Source organism: Bos indicus, chromosome 8, assembly GCF_029378745.1.
Source record: "Bos indicus isolate NIAB-ARS_2022 breed Sahiwal x Tharparkar chromosome 8, NIAB-ARS_B.indTharparkar_mat_pri_1.0, whole genome shotgun sequence".
Lineage (NCBI taxonomy): Eukaryota > Metazoa > Chordata > Mammalia > Artiodactyla > Bovidae > Bos > Bos indicus.
Window position 1 is genome coordinate 45,595,379 of NC_091767.1, and position 20,223 is coordinate 45,615,601.

The following is a 20,223-nucleotide window of genomic DNA, read 5'->3' on the forward strand; positions in this document are numbered from 1 at the left end:
GCAACCCTATGGAGTCCTATGTCCATGGAATTCTCCAGGCAAGAACACCAGAATGGGGATATTCCTGATCTGGGAATCAAACCTGGGTCTCATGCATGGCAAGCACATTCTTTACCATCTGAGCCACCAGGGAAGCCCATGATTTAAAGGTGCCTGTGATTTAATCAGTTAACAGCCCATGCTGACTGTTACTAAAAGAGGAGGCAAATGACATCTCTGACCTGCACAGCCTTTTACCTATAAGTGAAATGAACAAACAGCTTCCAATAATGGTTTCTCACTCCAAAAGGTATACTCAGAAATAGATAGGTGCAATCATAAAATGCAGAATTAAATGAAACCAAATTTAACCTCTTGACCCTTCTTTTACTCCAAGCTCCCATTTTAAATGAAAGTGCTTAAAAATTATTCAAGAGAATGGAAAAGTGAGAGTTGGAGGAGAAAGAGAATCTTTAGAGTCAGGTAGTGGGGACAAAGGTTAGCCTTCTTGATTTATTTCTGAGTAGACTGTGACACCCAAGCTTGCCGAGTTATCAAATTTCTTGGATATTTCAAAAATGGAAAGTGAAAGGCCGACGAGGCAGCAACAGCTTTCTGTAGCTCTTCACAAGAAAGTATACTTCCGTTCAAAAGCATGTCTTTGTGAGGTGAGAAGCTCCCTCTCTGGTACCACCAGAAATGAAAATTAAGCCCTTCTTGTAAGTCACAGAGAAGGGGAAAAAAAAAAAAGGCAAACAAACTGTAAACACCCCTTGGCTAGAAAGGGCCTGGAAGAATTTCCTTGATTTCCTCTAAAAAGGCCACTATTCATCTTAAACCTATAAGGGGTTGATTTAAGACAGTGGTTTTCAAATTGTGGTCCTGGGACCAGCAGCCATCAGTATCACCTAGGAACTTATAAGTGACGACGCTGAACTTAACATGAGCCCTGAGATCCCAGAAAACAGCAAAGGTTAAAGACCCCCCAATCCTCCCATTTCGTTTGTGAATATGACTTATGCAAAGAACCTCTTTCCCATAGGACTTGAGTAACTCACAGGTGCCCCTTTGTTTACCTATGACAAGGCCAGACACAGACCCCTCAAATTCCCATTCTTTGCCTGAGAAATGATTAGCTGAGCTGATTAGTCAAAACGGAATGCTTATTAACCAACCTTTGATTAAGCTTCTCACCTTCTTCCAGGTACCTGGACTTTCGCCAGTTTACCGCCCCTCCTCAGCAGCCCCTCCTAGGAAAAGGCTGTTCTCAGATTAAAACACTATCAAGGGCAGTACGTTCAAGCCATGCTTCATCCCACTTCTTCACATCTTGTCCCTTCAGGCCTTGCTTACTCCTACCTACGAAAGAATCCCCTTTTGCCTAACCCTAGAGACCCTTGCAGATCCCACAGTTCTACTCCAAGAGTTCCTGTTACAACAGTAACTTTCCAGTGAAGTCTCTCCTTCCTCAATCCAGACTTGTTTTTTATTTAACGTTAAAAAATACAAATTCGCAGGCCCTGCCCCAAGTCTAAGTGTGAAACTAGGGGATGGAAAGAGGTGCGTCTAGAAACCAGGTTCTGAACACGTGCTCCAGTGACAGTTTGAGAACCACTGATTTATCGCAATCTCTCAACACTTAACTCCTTCCCACCTAGTTTTCGCTCACCGGCTGTTAAGCGCAAGCTGTTTCTGAGCATGCCCAGAGATCATTTCTGTCATCAAGTCATTTCTAATGACAAATGACGCCACCCAGGGCCCGTCTCCCCTCCTGGCCGCTCGTGGAGCTGAGCGAGCCCGAACCCGCACACACTTACATCGCCATCCACCGGCCTCTGGTCGTCACAATCCCTGGTGGGACTAATGTCCTGGCGCATGACCCAGATGGGCTCTTTGGGCTCGTCGGGGGTGTAAGGCGAACGGATGGTCCTGGTTTTCACCTCCTCGATGGCCTCCTTGATGTCCTTGATGGCCAGGGAGATAGCATCCCTCTTCTCCTTGCTGTACCGCTGCACCGCCTCGCCGCCGGCGGCCCGCTGCGGCCCCGCCGGCGCTTGCAGCCCGGGGCTGTCGGGGCGGCCCCCGCCCGGGGTGGGGGCGCGCTCCAGGTCCTGCTCGGCCTCGGGCATGTCCTCGGCCGCCTTGTCGAGGCTTTGCGAACTCATGCTCTGCTTGACCTCGGCCACGATCTGGTCGATGTCCTCCTCCTGCTCGTAGCTGTCCATGCGGGGGTAGGGCGCGAACTCGGCCTCCTTCTCCGGGCTGTCGGACTCCCCGTCGGAGCGCTCGTCATAGTGGTGCAGCCGCGCGCCCAGAGCCTCCTGGCGGTAGGCGGCCGCCTCGTCGCGCTCCTGCTCGTACAGCCGCAGACCGTCGCGCGCGTCCAGCTCGGGCGCGTCCCCAATCTCCTCGTACACGTGCTCCTGGAGGCCCCCGTAGTCGGCGTAGGGCTCGGCGTAGGGCTCGTCCTCGCCGCGGTGGAAAAGCCGGTGCGTGTAGACATAGCCCGAGTAGGCCGCGTTCATGGCCTCCTCGTGCTCCAGCGAGTGGAAGTGCAAGTGGTTGGGCAGCGCGCGGCGGTGCGTGGCCTCGGCGTGCTCAGCCTCTGCCTGCTCCGTGTACTCCTCGGCCTCGGGCCGGTACTGCACAGCGTACGCGCTCTCGTCGTCGGGGTCCTGAGTGCGCTCGGCGTCGTAGCCGTCGCGGGCCGCGGCTATCACGTCGCCCTCGGCCGTGTCCGTGTGGTTGTGGAAGCCGCTCTCTGTGCTAGCCGAGCGCGCCAGGCACTCCCCATGCTCATCTTCTTCCTGCTGCTGCTGCTGCTGCCCAGGCTGGGCGCGAGGGTCCTCGACGGCGCGGCGGCGCCGGGGGCGACCCGCATAGTGCTGCTGCTGCTGCTGCTCCTCCTCTACTTCGGGGTGCTCCAGGTCGGCCTCCACCGACTCGTTCACCTCCCCGCCTGCCGCCTCGTCCGTCACCTCCACCTCCGCTGCCCCCTCCAAGTGGTTCATGGTGGGCGTCGGGGACGGCTGGGAGAGAGGCTGGGCCGGCTCACTGCGCTCTCATTTTGCTCCACCCGGCTGGAAAAACAAGAAGGGGGAGGGGCTATTACGTGGTTCAGACTGTAGGGAAAAGCCGAGTACCAAGATAATCATAAAAACAGCTGTTATTGATCTCGTCTGAATCGCGGTCAATTAAAAAGTGATTGCAAATTTAAGCTCAAACTGACAGCACATAGTTCATCATCTTCGTAGCACGTGTCGTAATTTGTAATTACATGTCTCCTTGTTTCATTGCTTACTGGCTTTCTCTCTTCCCCACCCCTAAGACCGACAGCCTTCTGAGCCTTTAAGTTCCCCACCGTGCTTACTATTCAGGTTCTGTTTCTGATGCATATGAATAGAGAGTACTACCACATTGAATGAGCCAATTGACACATTTTCCATCTGCTAAGAGATAAATCTCTCTAAATTAAACTAGGATCCTAGACACTTTAGAAACGATTTTAAAAATAAATTTCAAGGGAAAAAAGGACTTTCCTGGTGATCCTGTGGTTAGGACTCCGAGCTTTCACTGCAGGGGGAAAGGGTTCAATCCTTGGTGGGGGATCTAGGATCCTGCATGCTGCGGGGCCAGGGAGGAGGAGGGAAAAAAGCCTTGGGATGTTTTGAATCCACTGCTGTCAGTACAATTATGCAGCCATTCTGAGGGAGGCTTCAGCCATCAATGGGTTCTCATCCTGGCATTACTGGCTGTGTCACCTACCCTTAAGTGGTTTAATTTTCTGAACCTCCACCATGAGACTGGACTCATTTCCTGCAGCAGGATGTTAACAGCTATTATGCAGAGTAAAAAGGCTCCCTGCTCAAGTAAGTTTGGGAGATGCTGACTTAAGTTGACTTTCCTTGTGAATATGCAAGCGGAGGAAGATACAGGATGCAGGGGTTACCCAACTTGTCTGACTGGGAAACACCTTTTCCCTAGAGGCCAGCCTTCCGACAACTGCACTTAAAACACTGACTAGCTAATTTCTAATATTCGCTCCCCTCATACACCCTGGATCTAAAATTCTTTGATTCTGTAAGTTAGCATTATAGCTGATACTTTACAACATGCTAACTTCTTTAAAATACGGGTATGTCTCTTTCCCTATTTCCAGAGGGACTTGTGACTACAAAGATGGCTTTGGTTTCAACCACTATCAAATTTAGTATTTTGGTATTTGGTAAATTCATTATTTTGGTTTCTTCTTATCTAAAATAGCTTTATAGCATAATCTGCATACAGTGTATGGAAATAATTGCAGGGGATGTAAAGAACAACAAAAACAGGCAGGATCCCCATGATTTTAAGGCAGTTGTAAATGGGTTCAATGTGTGTAAACTTTCTTTAGTGTCCTTTTGGGGGGCTCATTTTACACATGGACAAAACTGGGAAATGAACTCTTTAATGTAAAAGTAGAAAGCCCCAGTAGGACCAGGGACATCTAATGGACTCTAATATTAGGATGCATTATATTCTACTCAGCTCCCACCGTAAAGATGGCAATTTCCTTCAAGCACGGTGATAGCCCCAGTTGTAAAGGAGGCCATTTTGGAGCTGCCAAGTTCATCTTAAAGCAGTAGTTACCATCTTTACCCCCTTCTTTGATGGATCCACCCCTAACACTCACTAGAAAACAATTATGGTTTAGCAGAGATGATCAATCCGTAATGCTTTCCTCCTTGACAAGAATCCCACTTCATACAAATTAGACCCAGTCGTCTTTGAAAAATTGTGGCTTCCTCTTATTTAACCCCTGAGAACGGTGACTGTGGACAAGGTATAAGAAAGTTTTCTAAGTACGCGTTTCTGTTCAGACCAGATGGTTAATGCACGTAACAGAGGAGGCAAATATTGGTGCTGACAGCACCCAGGTGAGATGGCCTCCAGTGGTGCATGAAATATACAAAACAAATATTCAGTTCCATACAAGGCATGGACAAGAACAGTCTACCCAAGTTTCCTTCATAAGGACTCTCTGGAAAAGACAACAGGTAAGAACCACACTCACATTCAAATCTAAGTCTGCTGAGCACAAAGCAAGCATTCATAATGGAGGGATACGAAACACGCCAGATACTTCCCTGGGTAGGGCAACTGCCCTGCAGTGTGTCAGCTGTGTGTAGTCAGTTAGAGATGCAACGACCACTGTCCAAAACACATGAGCAGGCCAGCAATTCATAATAACCACGTGCAGAACTGACCAAAACTCCATTTTCAGTGAAAATGGCACTTTCTTTTCTAGCCTGATGAAAATCTATTGATATATGTATCAAAAAGAGATTTCAGTTTATTCTGGATTAAAATCGTGTCTGACCAGGAAATAGTGCTGTCTTATAGAGCACTGATTGATCCACAGGCAATGTGATTTCTGTGCATGTCCATACACTGAGTCATGTAAAGAAAGTGACCAAAAAACAGTTCTTTGGGGGAAAATATGTTAAACTAAGGTAATTTTTATACATTGAAGCTTTCCTTTCACTGGGTGTATGGTCCTTATACCCCTTCCCCAGCTTCAGGGGAATGTTCACACACAGAGTGAACCATCCTGGTTTCAAGAATATAGTTTGGGTTATAGTGTTGGCAGCATGTTAATGGTGCCCCACTCCAGTACTCTTGCCTGGAGAATCCCATGGATGGAGGAGCCTGGAAGGCTGCAGTCCATGAGGTTGCTGAGGGTCGGACATGACTGAGCGACTTCACTTTCACTTTTCACTGTCATGCATTGGAGAAGGAAATGGCAATCCACTCCAGTGTTCGTGCCTGGAGAATCCCAGGGACGGGGGAGCCTGGTGGGCTGCCGTCTATGGGGTCGCACAGAGTCGGACACGACTGAAGTGACTTAGCAGCAGCATGTTAATAACAGGCATCAATTTGAGGGATTCCCTAGGACAAAGGCAACTACCAACTTTTAAAGATGGAGCTGACACTGGTGGTCAGGTCCATTGGTAGCACACGAGAGGACTATTCCCTATACACTGGCAAATTTGCTTATTTAAAAAACCTCACTCAAGCTGTTTTCTTTTTCTTTTTGTTAAGAATCCCAGGTTATTGTAGGATTATATATTGGTACCACCTTTTGAAAAGAAATTTGGCAAGATGAATTAAAATCTTCAAAAGGTAATATACATTTGCCCCAGTAATTCTACTTACAGAAATCTCAAAGGAAAAATGCAGATATGGACAAAGATATTTCTCATGCTATTTGCTTAAAAGGCAAAGATAAACATTAAATATTAAGCACTAGCATTAAGTATCAATAAGTACAGAGTTAATAAGCACTTCAGCGTATTGCAATCCAGGAAGGTGTGGGGGGACCTTCTGGCTGGGTAGCTCCACCTGGCGTTCCCATGGCACCCAACCTCTACCTGCCACAGCTGAACAAAACATGCCTCCACAACCTCCTTCCCCATTCCAGCTCCCAAACCTGGCACCTCACCCCACCCCCGTGTTTCCTGTTCAGGTGAAAGGCACCACCAAGTTCCCAATCCAGGAATTATTATTGACTTGTCTCTTTCCCTCACCTCCTTCCCCAAACTGATGACCAAGTCCATTGTCTTAATAACTCTCGCATCATCCTCAGTGCCGCTACATTGTCTTGGTCCCTCTAGTCTACAAAATTATTTCCTTAACTAATTTCTCAGTCTCCTCTGATCCATCCTTACCACTGCTAACCTGCTCATCTTTCTAAATACAAACCTGAATCCCATAACCCTATTTCTTAAACTCTTCAGTGACCCTCCTCTGTGTAGTACATGGTGAAAGTGCTTAGCTATCTACCAGACACTACTAGGCATTTTCCACATAATGACTTATTTCATCCTCCCACTAGCCTATGAAGAACGTACTCTCCTATTGTCTTTATAGAGATTATTGTCAGCTCTTTTAAAAATGAGGAAATGGAGGCAAGTGGTATTAGGTGATTGCCCAGTCATGTACCTGGCAGAACTGGTGTCTGACCCATACTCTCTGGCTCTAGGCTCTGGGTGCTGGAGTCCTACTCCTGATGCTTCATCAAACAAATGAAGCCACATCTCTCCTCCAGCCTCATCTTCATGCTTCATCTGTATCCTGCAGTCTAATACCCAGAGTCCTGACACTGGCCCTGGCTGCCTTCCCTACCCTAGCATATTTTTTCATTTATAATTTTTTGCTGGTGCATCTGTTTTATCTTCCCCAAAGCAAGGGGAAGTCACTTCTACCTAATGAGTGTCTATTATGTGCCAGCCTCCAGGCAATATTCTGGGCATAAAGGCAGAGCAGTGGCCAAGCCAGAAAGGCTGCTCTGTTCTTGGGAAGCCTCCATTCTAATGCATGGGGGTGAAGGGGAAGGAGAAGGGGAAGAGACAATGATTATGTTAATAAACAAATCAGATAACATCAGAGAACAAAAAGTCTTATGAAGAAAATGAAACAGGGTAATGGCAGAGAAACTGACTGAGAAGAGAGGGTTATACAGTGGCCAGAGGAAGTGATTTTGGAGCTGAGGCCTGAATGATAAAGAGCCAAGTAAAGATTCAAGGGCAGGGCCTTGAGGTGAGAAAGGACTTGCAGTGTTCAAAGACAGAAATAATGTTTGTGAACTGAGTAACAGATGATGTGGTAGGAGGTGAGGATGGAGAGATGGGAAGGGCCAGCAGGGCAGGGCCTGGTATGTCACGGCAAAGCTATTTCAAGTGCGCTGGCATGCTACTGGGCTTCTCTGGTGGCTCAGACGGTAAAGGATCTGCCTGCAATGCAGGGTTTGACCTAGGTTCAATCCTTGTGTCAGGAAGATCCCCTAGAGAAGGGAACTGCTACCCACTCTAGCATTCTTGCCTGGAGAATTCCATGGACAGAGGAGCCTGGTGGGCTACAGTCCATGGGCATGGTACTGGGGAAGGTTTAAGCAGCGGAATAATACAATCTGATTAACCCTTCCCATCATCCTCACTGAACTCTATCTAAATATCATAACACCTGTTGTTCTGAGTAGCAATTCTTTATAAATATGAAATCCTTGAGAAAAGTGCACAGGTCATTTATCTTTGATTCCCCAGTGCCTAGTACAGAGGAAACATAGTAGGTAGTCAATAAATTGTTAGTGATTAAAAAGAAAATAATTATCTTCCCACTTTTCAATATCAGGGGCCTTTTGGACATTGGCATGCCTAGCCTTTTGAGAATTCATTTCTTCTTTCCATCTTGAATCTCTGCTGCCCTCATCCACCCCTGCAACCTTCTCTATCTTCTTTTGATGCTTTACGTGCCCAAAGAACTCCAGTGATTCAACATTTGCCTGCATTTGAGGGCATTGATCCAGTAGCAGGCACTGTACAAGGTGAGGGGGATGCAAGTTTCTAAACCATGGTCCCAGCCTTCAAGGGCAGACAAGCTTCAGTAATTGTAATACCTGGTGATGACTGCAAAGCAGAAACAGGTCCAAGCTACAGAAGGAAGCTAGAGTTAAAACAACAACCACTGCATCACCTTTGTGAATCATGTAAGTGCTGCTGTTCTTACAGGTTCTGGATTTCACAGCTGGTAAAGTCCTAGGAACTAAGGCTTAAGTGATGACTGCCATTACCTAGCCAGAGTCCTTGATTATGACCCATGTGCCTCCGGAGGCTGGGAGACTAGAAGGGAGGAGTTACAGCTGGTTGAAGAGAATCCCTCCCCTTCTACAAAAAGGCTGGATGACCTGGAAGACACAGGCAAGGCAGACCCATCTGCAGGCACGACCAGGTAACATGAAAAGGAGGTGCTGTGGCATCTTGGCTGCAGGAGTCAGGGAATTCAAGTTGTAGTGAAGCACTGGTGGCTTTCTGGCTCCTGGTTCTAGAATGTTCTACAGCTGAGTTGGAAAAAGTGAATAAAGGGAGGGAATCCATTGCAGCACACCATTTAGAAATAAAGCATTTCATGATTCAGCAGTTGAACCCAGGTAGCTCATAACATTAGCTAAGGCTCATGCTGGTTTGGGATGAAAAGAAGGGGAGGCTATAAATTACTTTGGTTGATCTGTCCTTATGTAGTTGTTAAGAAGACTTTCCAGTAGACTGTCCCTTTTAACACATTCAGAAGTAGTTTTAGTAGTTCGGTAGTCAGACTGAAGATGAAATGTAAACAGTAGCAAAAGGGATGATACAAGCTTGTTAATCTGGAGAGTTCTGTGTGTACAGGGGGAGGGGGGAGCAGTGATGCAGTTGTAGGGAAGACACACGAAGGTGGAGGGGAGAAGAGTGGGAGAAGAAGAAGAAAGTCTGTACTGGCCATTCTTTCCTCTGAAAAAGCTAGAATGAACAAAACAATTCCATTTATATACGTTTTTATACTTTTGCATGTATTTAAAGTATAAGAGTACAATGCTTCTCATGGACTTTATGAATGTTGCTTGTCTTCCCCTGCTGGAGTTGGAAGGGAAGTCCTATATCTTGGGACTGCATGCATGCATGAGTGCTCAGTCGCTCAGTCATATCTGATTCTTTGTGACCCTATGGACTGTAGACTGTCAGGCTCCTCTGTCCATGGGGTTCTCCAGGCAGCCTGTCCTAATCCACCTGCACACATACTGTTCCAGTCAACATGACGTCTGACATCAAGCCATTGGAGGGCCGTCAATGACACTGAGACGATCACTGATAATTTCCATAGAAATGGCTTGCTGATCAAGATTATGTCCTATATGTAATGTAGACACACATACACACACAATTGGCATAGGTTGGGAGATTAATGGTTTTCATTCAAGGAAAAAAAAAAAAAGATGAGAGAATAGGAATACCCAGGTATTCTTATCTACCTTCCCAACTGTATAAATGGGTTTCCCTTCCATGAGTGAAATCAGTCATGAAGCATCTACTATGGAATCCAAAGGACATCAAGAACCCCACTCAAATCATCAGCTTTTCTAAACAAAACACATCTATTTATAAGAGTCAGATAAAAGCCAGAAATATAAAAGACTGCTAAGTTGCTTCAGTCGTGTCCGACTCTGTGCAACCCCATAGACGGCAGCCCACCAGGCTCCGCCATCCCTGGGATTCTCCAGGCAAGAACACTGGAGTGGGTTGCCATTTCCTTCTCCAATGCGTGAAAATGAAAAGTGAAAGGGAAGTCGCTCAATCGTGACCCCATGGACTGCAGCCCACCAGGCTCCTCCATCCATGGGATTTTCCAGGCAAGAGTACTGGAGTGGGTTGCCATTGCCTTCTCCCTATAAAATACTAGAATTCATTAAAGTTTAATCTCCTTTGAATCATCCAGAAATTAAATTTAATGATACTGGGAGCCAAGATGGATATGGAATACACATTCACCTTCCTAAAATCATTGTCAGTTTAAACAAGCTCACATGGTCAGAAAAAGCCTCCTCACATAGAGTTATCTTGCCTCAACAAATTATTATTTTGTTTTCTCTGATATCCTTGTGCCTGAAATTGTGAACTATGGCTTGGCAGATTGTATTGGTAATGGTTTCAAAGTGAGCTGAGTACCAGATGTCAACCAGGGTGAGGTCTCTGTGGTTGGAATTCAGGGCTGTATCCTTGACCCTGTGCATCTTTGATGAAGACACGGGGGTTGGACATCTTCCATTTCTCTCTCCAGATTCACTCTGCACCTTCTCTTCCCTACTCTGTTCCCTGCAAGGCTGGCCTCCTTGGGCTGCATCAACGGTTCCCTATTCCTCTGGCTTCTCTTTGGGTTTGGCCAATGGAAAGCTCTGGTGGATCTTCCTATTTCCTGATCTTCCATTCAGGGACTTGTGTTCTTTCTCTGTGGACAGACTGCTCCAATGTTGGCTGCCTCACCACCTTAGACACTCTTTTTTTGGATTAAGAATGCCAATGACTTATCTGGATGGCCACTCGTTGATCCCTTAGAGATAGTGGACTACCTGCTGGACTACATGTCTGACCATACTGTAGCTGAATTTGCCTTCTAGCACCTGCCCAGCACAGGTTAGTGGGTCCTGGGCCTTCTCAACAAGCCATGGTACACTCGATACTTGCATGTTTCAAGGCCACTGCCATTGCTCAAAACACTTTGGCCACTCCTTTACAGGAACAACTTTTGAAGTTAATTTATGGGGTTTGAGGTTACCAGAAAATTGTTCTCAATATTCTATTCTAATATGTAGTCATATTGACTTTTGACTTTAAAGGATTATCCCCCACCTTATTTACAAGAGTTGGCTATAAATGGTGCTTATTAGTTTTTAAATACCAGGTTTATCCCTAATAGATCTTCTTGTCACTCACTATATTTAATGAGGTATTTTAGTGGTTAAGGGGCTTCCTAGGTGGCACTAGCGGTAAAGAACCCGCCTGCCAATGCAGGAGACACAAGAGATGTGAGTTCGATCCCTGGGTCGGGAAGATCCCCTGGAGGAGGGTATGGCAACCCACTCCAGTACTCTTGCCTGGAGAATCCCATGGACAGAGAAGCTTGGTGGGCTACAGTCTATAGGTTCACAAAGAGTCAGACAGAACTAAAGTGACTTAGCAGGCAGGCTGGCAGGTAGTGGTTAAGGAGACAGGTGTGGGTGAAAGACTGCCTGAATTTGCATTCTAGTTTCATCTTTCAACTTAGTAGTTCTTTGACTTTGAATGACTTAATCACAGAAAATGCTCCCATTTTACCATTTCTAAAACCAGTATGTGTGCTTAGTCACTCAGTCATGTCTGACTCTTTGTGACCCTATATATTGTAGCCCGCCAGGCTCCTCTGTCCATGGGGATTCTCCAGGCAAGAATACTGGAGTGAGTTGCCATGCCTTCTTCCAGGGGATCTTCCCAACCCAGGGATCAAACCCAGGTCTCCTGCAATGCAGGTAGATTCTTTACCGTCTGAGTCACCCAGGTAGTCCAGTATATGAATGAGTGTTAGTCGCTCAGTTGTGTCTGACTCTTTGTGACCCTACATACTATATATAGCCCATCAGACTCCTCTGTCCATGGAATTCTCCAGGCAAGAATATTGGAGTGGGTTGCCACTCCCTTCTCCAGGGGATCTTTTCAACCCAAGGATCAAACCTGGGTCTCCTGCATTGTAGGCATATTCTTTATCATCTGAGCCACTGATGGTTACTGGGTAATACAAATTAATATATATATATATATAATACTTAGAACAATGTCTGATATGTTGTAAGGGTTATTTAACATCCATTACTGCATTTTCTTACACATTATAGTTAGTATTGAGCAAACAATACAGCATTTTTAAAAAGCAAAATAAGTTAATATAAATGACTAGAGGGAGGGGGGTTCAGGATGGGGAACATGTGTACACCCATGGCAGATTCATGTTGATGTATGGCAAAACCAATACAATATTGTAAAATAATTAGCCTCTAATTAAAATAAATAAATTAAAAATATATATATAAATGACTAGGGCACATGGCTTACTTATATTTATTAATATTACCCTTTCCTAAATAAAACTATGTAGGGGTGGAAAACATACAGTTAAGCTCCCTTTAATCAATTTTGAAGCAGGCTGGGTATAAATCAATCCATCAAATAATCACAAATGCTGTACTACATGTAGGCCAATATATGTGGTGTTTTACATGCTGCTGCTGCTGCTGCTAAGTCACTTTAGTCGTGTCTGAATCTGTGTGACCCCATAGACAGCAGCCCACCAGGCTCCCGTCCCTGGGATTCTCCAGGCAAGAACATTGGAGTGGGTTGCCATTTCCTTCTCCAGTGCATGAAAATGAAAAGTGAAAGTGAAGTCGCTCAGTCGTGTCCAACTCTTCGCAACCCCATGGCCTGTAGCCTACCAGGCTCCTCCGTCCATGGTATTTCCCAGGCAAGAGGACTGGAGTGGGATGCCATTGCCTTCTCTGGTGTTTTACATACAATATTTCTAACCCTCACAACAGCCTCAGTGGGAATTATTATCTCCAATTGCTAATTTTGAAGCAGAAGCTAAGATAGCTTAAATAACTTGTCCAAGGCCACTCAGAGCCAGAAGAAGTGAAGGTAGATCCCTCTGGCTTTTTGCTGTTCTTCCTATTACATTGCACTGCACTCATAAAGTGATGCAATTGATTTTTTTTAAACAAACATCTAAATTGGTGTAATCCCTTTTGAAATAGTCACCTTGGCAGACGCTATACTTACATGTTCCAAGGGCACTGTCTTTGCTCAAAATACTTTAGCCACTCCTTTATTGGAACTGATTTCAAAGTTAATTTGAGGTATTTGAAGCTACCAGCAAACTGTTTTCAATATTCTATAGTCATATCTAGTCACATCTGATGTTTGACCTCAGAGGGTGTCATCCAAATTTATCTTCCACTTTATTTACAAAATTTGGCTGTGAATGCTGTTTGATGATCTCCAAATACAAATCCATCCCTAAAGAATGAAGATATGCGACAGCCAAGATTATTAAAAAGACTCTGTTTGGGCTCTGAAATCTACTCCAATAGAGGGCTTTAAATATTGTTTTGGCCAATGGCCACATTTTTCACATCTGCTTTTATCCTTGCAGAGTAAACAGAGGAACTGAGGCCATTTGAAGCAATACATTCTTGTGTGATGGCTACAAACAGGTTCATTATTTTCATCCACCTTGAAATCTGTATAATTGTGGCTAACACCAAACAGGCAGGAAAATTAATTCACTCACTTGGATGAATTTAGTCACTCCACCCTCAAAGCTCTGATCACAATCCAGCCTTTGATGAAAGAGAAAATTCTGAATGGATGCAGATTACCTGATTGTCTGGCTCTTTGTCTAACACTCTAACAATCAAATCATTCATTTATCATTTTGATTTCAATAAAATGCATGAAATAAGCCTAAGACAATCATGCAAACTCAGAGGGAAAATCTTGTAAATTTTATAGAAAACTCAAGGGACATTGTCTGGAAATCAAAGCTGATTTAAAGTCTATCTGAATTTTTGGGAAATGACCCTGGTATAAAATCAGCCATAGCCACATAATCCATATTTACTGCGGGTTACACAAAATTGGCATTTTACCCTCATTATAATCCCTCTTTTTCATGCCCCATACATAACTTCCTTTCCTTGCCCTCCACTGCATTTACTATCTCTGTGGTACACGACATTCACTTCTGGGGTACTAATCGCCAGTGACAATCAACTTGAACCATTTTCCTGGTATTTCTTTTCTGTTATTATACAGAAAGCCATGGACACACCACACTTTCATGTTAAAGACAGTAAATCTCTGAAATCAGTTCAGCCATGTTAGTTTTCAGAGGCTCATTACTTCATCCTGGAAACGGGAAATACCGGCTCAGGATGAACTGAACAGTAATTCATTAAAATATAGTCCTTCCTTTGAGACGATATCATCTCAAACTTACTGCTACTATCACTTTTATAAATTATTTGGCTCATTAGGAAGTCCGTTAACTTGCTTCTCTCTATTCCCTCAAGTTTTCTGTGACTTCCTCTAACATTTTCCTTCCCAAAAATTAATGGCAGAATGTCAGCCATAGTCCTAATTATGAAGCTTCAAATCAAATTCTTGTCTCTGACGTTCTTTTTATTCACAAGAAGACAGCATCAGGCATTCTGGCCACTGTCCTCAGACATTTTTTCCGTTATGCCTCATATCTGATATGCAAGGGTTACAATAGATGATTAAAAACAGCTGTATCCAGGAAGGATCGCTCCCTGACAATTCAGCTTCACAACACCCAAAGAACAAAAGTCCATTAAGCAACTATTAGGTGGCAACATTGGTGATGATTTGAGTTTGAATTTGATGAGCCAGAAATCTCATACTGATTCAAAGCCTCCCTGGACAATCAACTCTCTCAATTGAGTCACATTAGCACAAGTTAACAGGGAAAAAACCATCAAGTGGGGAAAGAAGAAAACCACTTTCTCTTAAAAATGATTCACAGATAATCTGGAAACTCTTAAGAGTTCCTTGGACATGCTGGCTAGAATGTAAAGAGGTAGAGTATCTAACTCTCAGAATTTCTAATTTACTGGTTTCATTTAGGTCCCAAATGTAGACCAGTGAAATTCAAACAGTTTTTTAGGATCTGGAGGCTTTTAGTCACCTCAAGAGAATTCATGAATTTCTCCAAAAGGAATTATTTTTAATTTATTTTATTTTAAAATTGGGACTTCCCTGGTCGTCTAGTAGATAAGATCTGCCTGCTAATGTAGTGGACATGGGTTCAATCGCTGGTCCAGGAAGATCCCACATGCCACCGGGCAGCTAAGCCCGTGCACCACAACCACTTTGCTCTAGACCCTGGGAGCTGCAAGTACTGAGCTGGTGAACTGCACGCCTAGAGCCTGTGCTCACAAGAGAAGCCACTGCAGTGAGAAGCCTGTGCACCAGAAAGCCTGAGCAGTAACAAGGATCCAGCACAACCAAAAATAAATAGATAAACAAATTTTTAAAATAATGTAGATTTTACTGAAGATTTCATAGGGAAGACTGAGGTGAGATTCTACACTGCACAGCACACCGATTACCCTTCCAAAACCTCATCAATTAATTTTCTGTTGTTAGCTATAGGGCTTCCCTCTCTCGTGAATTTTCCCCTAATGGTCCTGAGTCTTTGTGGTTCTTATCCCTTTTCTCTGGATCATCACAGTTCAGTAGAAACATATTGCAAATCACATAGGTAATTTTAAAAATTCCAGTAATCACATTTTTTTTAAAAAAGGTAAAGAATGTACCACTAATTTTAATAATATATTTAATCTTTAAAATATATCAAAAATATTATCATCTCAACATATGTCCAATATCAACAATTATTACTAAGACAGTCTGCATTCTTTATTCCCTAAGTCACCAAAATTCATATATAAGTGAATTTTATACTTACACCCATCTCAATAGCCCTGTGTCCTCTACACTGTACAGTACAATTCTAGATCTTCCGTCCAGGCTTCCTAAACTCTCTCCTTTTCTTTTGTTGGAAAATCTAACTGTGTGCAAGCTCTTCCAAAAGTATATACCACCACACTGTTCAACAAATGAAAGGCCTTCCAGTTATCAGAATTTTCCCTCCAAATAACAGGAGATTATGAACAAATAAATGAATGAGTGAAAAGCCTGCTTGTTGTCATAACCTGGAACCAAGTGTCCCATACTGTCTGGTTTGTGGTCTCTCGAAGGAACTGGTCCCATGTTCTTTCCTCCCCTAATTTTCACTGCTGTCCTTTAATCTCAGACCTCCATGTCCCCGAGGCCAGTGTTGCTGTACTGCTCCTCTCCTCTCTCCATCACGTCCCGCCTCACCCTCCCTTTCCCCTTCTGTCCTCCTCACTGATAACCGTTAGGCTCCAGCCACAGCTAACCCACATCTCCCTGCTCTTCAGCACCCAGGCTTCCTGCTGCAGAGAATAACAGAAGCTGCTCAAAGATTCCTCAAATAGACAGCGAGGCTCTGGGAGAGCCAGGTAAGTAAGAACTGAGAGAGCCCTTTTTGCTCACCTGGAGGGGGAGTGGGAAGAGTATAGAGAACCCCAGGGATCAGGGAACCAAATCAGAGGTAGTACAGCACAGCAGTTAGGAACGTATCCGAAGTCACATTGCTAGGTTCAAGTTCAGTTCCAACACTCACTAGCTATGTGACCCTGGCCCAATCACTTAACTTTATGCGCCTTAGCTTCCTCTTCTCTAAATGGGTGTAATAATAGCACCTACCTCGCAGGATTGCTGGTAGTGTGTTAATGTAGCACTAAGAACAAGAATAAAAAATATACTTGTTGACCCTCAGAATGTACAACACCAAAAGTGAGTCTTAAGGTGAACTGTGGACTTTGGGTGATAATGTCGTGTCAATGTAGGTTCATCAACTGTAATAAATGTACTGCTCTGCTGTGGGAGGTTGTTAGTGGGGGAGACTATGCATATGTGTGAGAGAAGGTTTATGGGAACTCTCTGTACTTCCCATTTAATTTTTCTGAGAACTTAAAACTGCTCTAAAAAATAAAGTATATGAAAAATTCCATTACTTAAATATTTATTAAATATGTATTTAAAATGTAATTTATATAAAATATGTATAATTTACATGTATGTATAATTTCTATTGTGCATGCTCAGTCATGTCCAACTCTTTGTGACCCCATGGACTGCAGCCCGCCAGGCTCCTCTGTCCATGGAATTTTCTAGGCAAGAATACTGGAGTGGGTTGCCGTTACCTGCTCCAGGGGATCTACCTGACTCAGGGATCAAACCTGAGTCTTGTGTCTCCTGCACTGACAGGTGGATTCTTTACCACGGCACCTCCTGGGAGGGCATCCGGTCCCATCATTTCACAGGAAATAGAAGGGGAAAAGTGGAAGCAGTGACAGGTTTTATTTTCTTGAGCTCCAAAATCACTGTGGATGGTGACTGCAGCTATGAAATTAAAAGATGCTTGCTCCTTGGAAGGAAAGCTATGATAAACCTAGACAGCATATTAAAAAGCAGAGACCTTTGCCAACAAAGGTCCATATAGCTAAAGGTATGGTTTTTCCAGTAGTTATGTACAGATATGAGAGTTGGACTATAAAGAAGGCTGAGCACTGAATAGTCGATACTTTCGAACTGTGGTGTTGGAGAAGACTCTTGAGAGTCCCTTGGACTGCAAGGAGGTCCAACCAGTCTATTGTAAAGGAGATCAGTCCTGGGTGTTCATTGGAAGGACTGATGCTAAAGCTGAAACTCCAATACTTTGGCCACCTGATGTGAAGAGTTGACTCACTGGAAAAGACCCTGATGCTGGGAAAGATTGAGGGCAGGAGGAGAAGGGGGCGGCAGAGGATGAGATGGTTAGATAGCATCACTGATTCAACAGACATGAATTTGAGCAAACTCCAGGAAATAGTGAAGGACAGAGGACACTGGCATGCTGTAGTCCATGGGGTCACAGAGTCAGACACGACTGAGTGACTGGACAGATAAAAAAAAATTCTATATGTTTATTTGTATATGTAATTATATATGCATATATATTAAAATATACTTCATATTATACATTATATATATTATATAAGTAAAAATATAGATGTATAATTATATATGTGACATATATAAGTAACATAAATATGTAAAATATTTAAATATACCTAACATAAACATCATGGACGGAGGAGCCTGCTAGGCTACAGTCCATGGGGCCGCTAAGAGTCGGACATGACTGAGCGACTTCACTTTCACTTTTCACTTTCATGCATTGGAGAAGGAAATGGCAACCCACTCCAGTGTTCTTGCCTGGAGAATCCCAGGGCCGGGGGAGCCTGGTGGGCTGCCGTCTATGGGGTCGCACAAAGACACGACTGACGCGACTTAGCAGCAGCAGCAGCAACATGAACATCATATTATCCCGACCCAGGGATCAAACTGGGGTCTCCTGTATTGCAGGCAGATTTTTTACCATCTGAGCTATAATGAGTGGCTGCCATCATATTATATAGGAATATATAAATAAATACACACACACACATATATATACATATTTTATTATTTAAAATATGCAAGCAAGGCTGCTCTATTTTAACAAAACTACCCCACTATCCCTCACTAAGCTTAAGTGATATGGTTGGTCACAACTCTGCCACTGAGCTATCCACGTCCCCAGTCTAAGGCTCAGTGAAGCTTGCTGTGGGTGGCAGAAGCTGACTGGCACAGAGAATCACCCCCTGGCCACCTGGCTCAAAGACCACCCTGTGATGAGTGGAACTGCTATTTCTGGAGCCTCTACAAGCCAGTGTCCAAACCCTGAGCTCTGGCTCACAAAGTGCCTGCTCTGACATTGGCTGTGCTCGGCTCACGTTTGCTTTGTGACTTCCCAGTGCTCCCCTGTCACCAAGCCTCATTCTTCCAGCTTGCACTCTGGTGAGCTATTCTGCTTGCCCACCTCACAGCAGCCCCCCTCAGCTCACAACAGCAGACCCATCACAGCCATCTAGTTCTGACTCAGGAAAATTACACTTGTGAGCAGGCGAGCTGGATACAGCCTATGATTTGCACCTATAAATTCTTAGCACTATTCCTCATCTATAAAATGGGTCAATGAAGGGTAATTTGAAAGTATCTATCAATATTATCACTCTGAGCCATTTATGTATATATCCATATGCAAGTGTATGAAATGACTTATGTACAACTCTATTTAAATTACTAAAGCATAATCTGTGTTCACAAAAGGCTAGAAACAAAACAAATAAATTTTAGATAGAATGCTATAAAACACAGAGTGGTTTTTATGTACAGATAATAGAAAGAACTCCCTGATATATTAAATTAAAGCAAGGTCAGAACAGGGTCTAATGAGTATTGTGCTATACGCAGAGGAGGGAAAAGAATATATATGCATGACAGTCTCTAAAATGACAAAAAACTAGTACAAGTACTTATTTCTTTTGGGAGGTGGGAGGATGAAGAATGAGAACTGGACAAATGGGGGACATTTCATGACATGCCTTTCTATACTTTTTAATGTTTGAACCATGAAACTATTAAATCTGTAATGAAAATAGCACCTGCCCTGCTTACCCTATAGGGATGGTGATGGCTTTATGAACTGTAAAGTGCCTGGAAAAATTGATCACCCTGTCTTGTTGAAGAGGGTTTGTGGTGGGGATAATGAGCTGAATCCCCATAAAACCTTTCTTTTCTGGAATCAACCCACTCCAGAATTCTTGCCTGCAGAATTCCATGGACAGAGGAGCCTGGTGGCTACAGTCCATGCGGTTGCAAAGAGTCGGACGTGACTGAAGCGACTTAGCACGCATGCACGCACTGATGGAGATTTCTCACCATGAGTCTGCTTCCTTGCTACCACGCTGTGTCTCAACCTTGTTTTTCTTTGAGCCTCACTATTCAAGAGTGAAGTCTCTGTGATGGGTTGCAGGGATGGGTATGGTGAAGACTTTAAGAGTTGCTATACTTCTAGTCCAAGAGTACTGGAGTGGGGTGCCATTGCCGATGGAGGAGCCTGGTAGGCTGCAGTCCATGGGGTCGCAAAGAGTCAGACATGACTGAGCGACTTCACTTTCACTTTTCACTTTCATGCACTGGAGAAGGAAATGGCAACCCACACCAGTGTTCTTGCCTGGAGAATCCCAGGGACAGGGGAGCCTGGTGGGCTGCCGTCTATGGGATCGCATAGAGTCGGACACGACTGAAGTGACTTAGCAGCATACTTCTAGTCCAGACTGTGGTCACTCTGTCTGCACTCCAGAAACTCAGTATTATCAGTTCACTGATGGAT

At 44.2% G+C, this 20,223-nt stretch overlaps 1 protein-coding gene across 4 annotated transcripts in view; it reads right to left on the minus strand.

Annotated features, from left to right (window-relative positions):
• APBA1 (amyloid beta precursor protein binding family A member 1) overlaps nt 1–20,223 on the minus strand; it is a 239,470-nt gene that overhangs the window by 85,076 nt on the left and 134,171 nt on the right. For all 4 annotated transcript variants that reach the window (XM_070794620.1, XM_070794621.1, XM_019966049.2 and 1 more), the window contains exon 2: nt 1,797–3,059. In XM_070794620.1, the coding sequence (XP_070650721.1) occupies nt 1,797–2,990 (1,194 nt within the window). In that variant the 5' untranslated portion in view covers nt 2,991–3,059. The remainder of the gene's footprint in view (nt 1–1,796; nt 3,060–20,223) is intronic.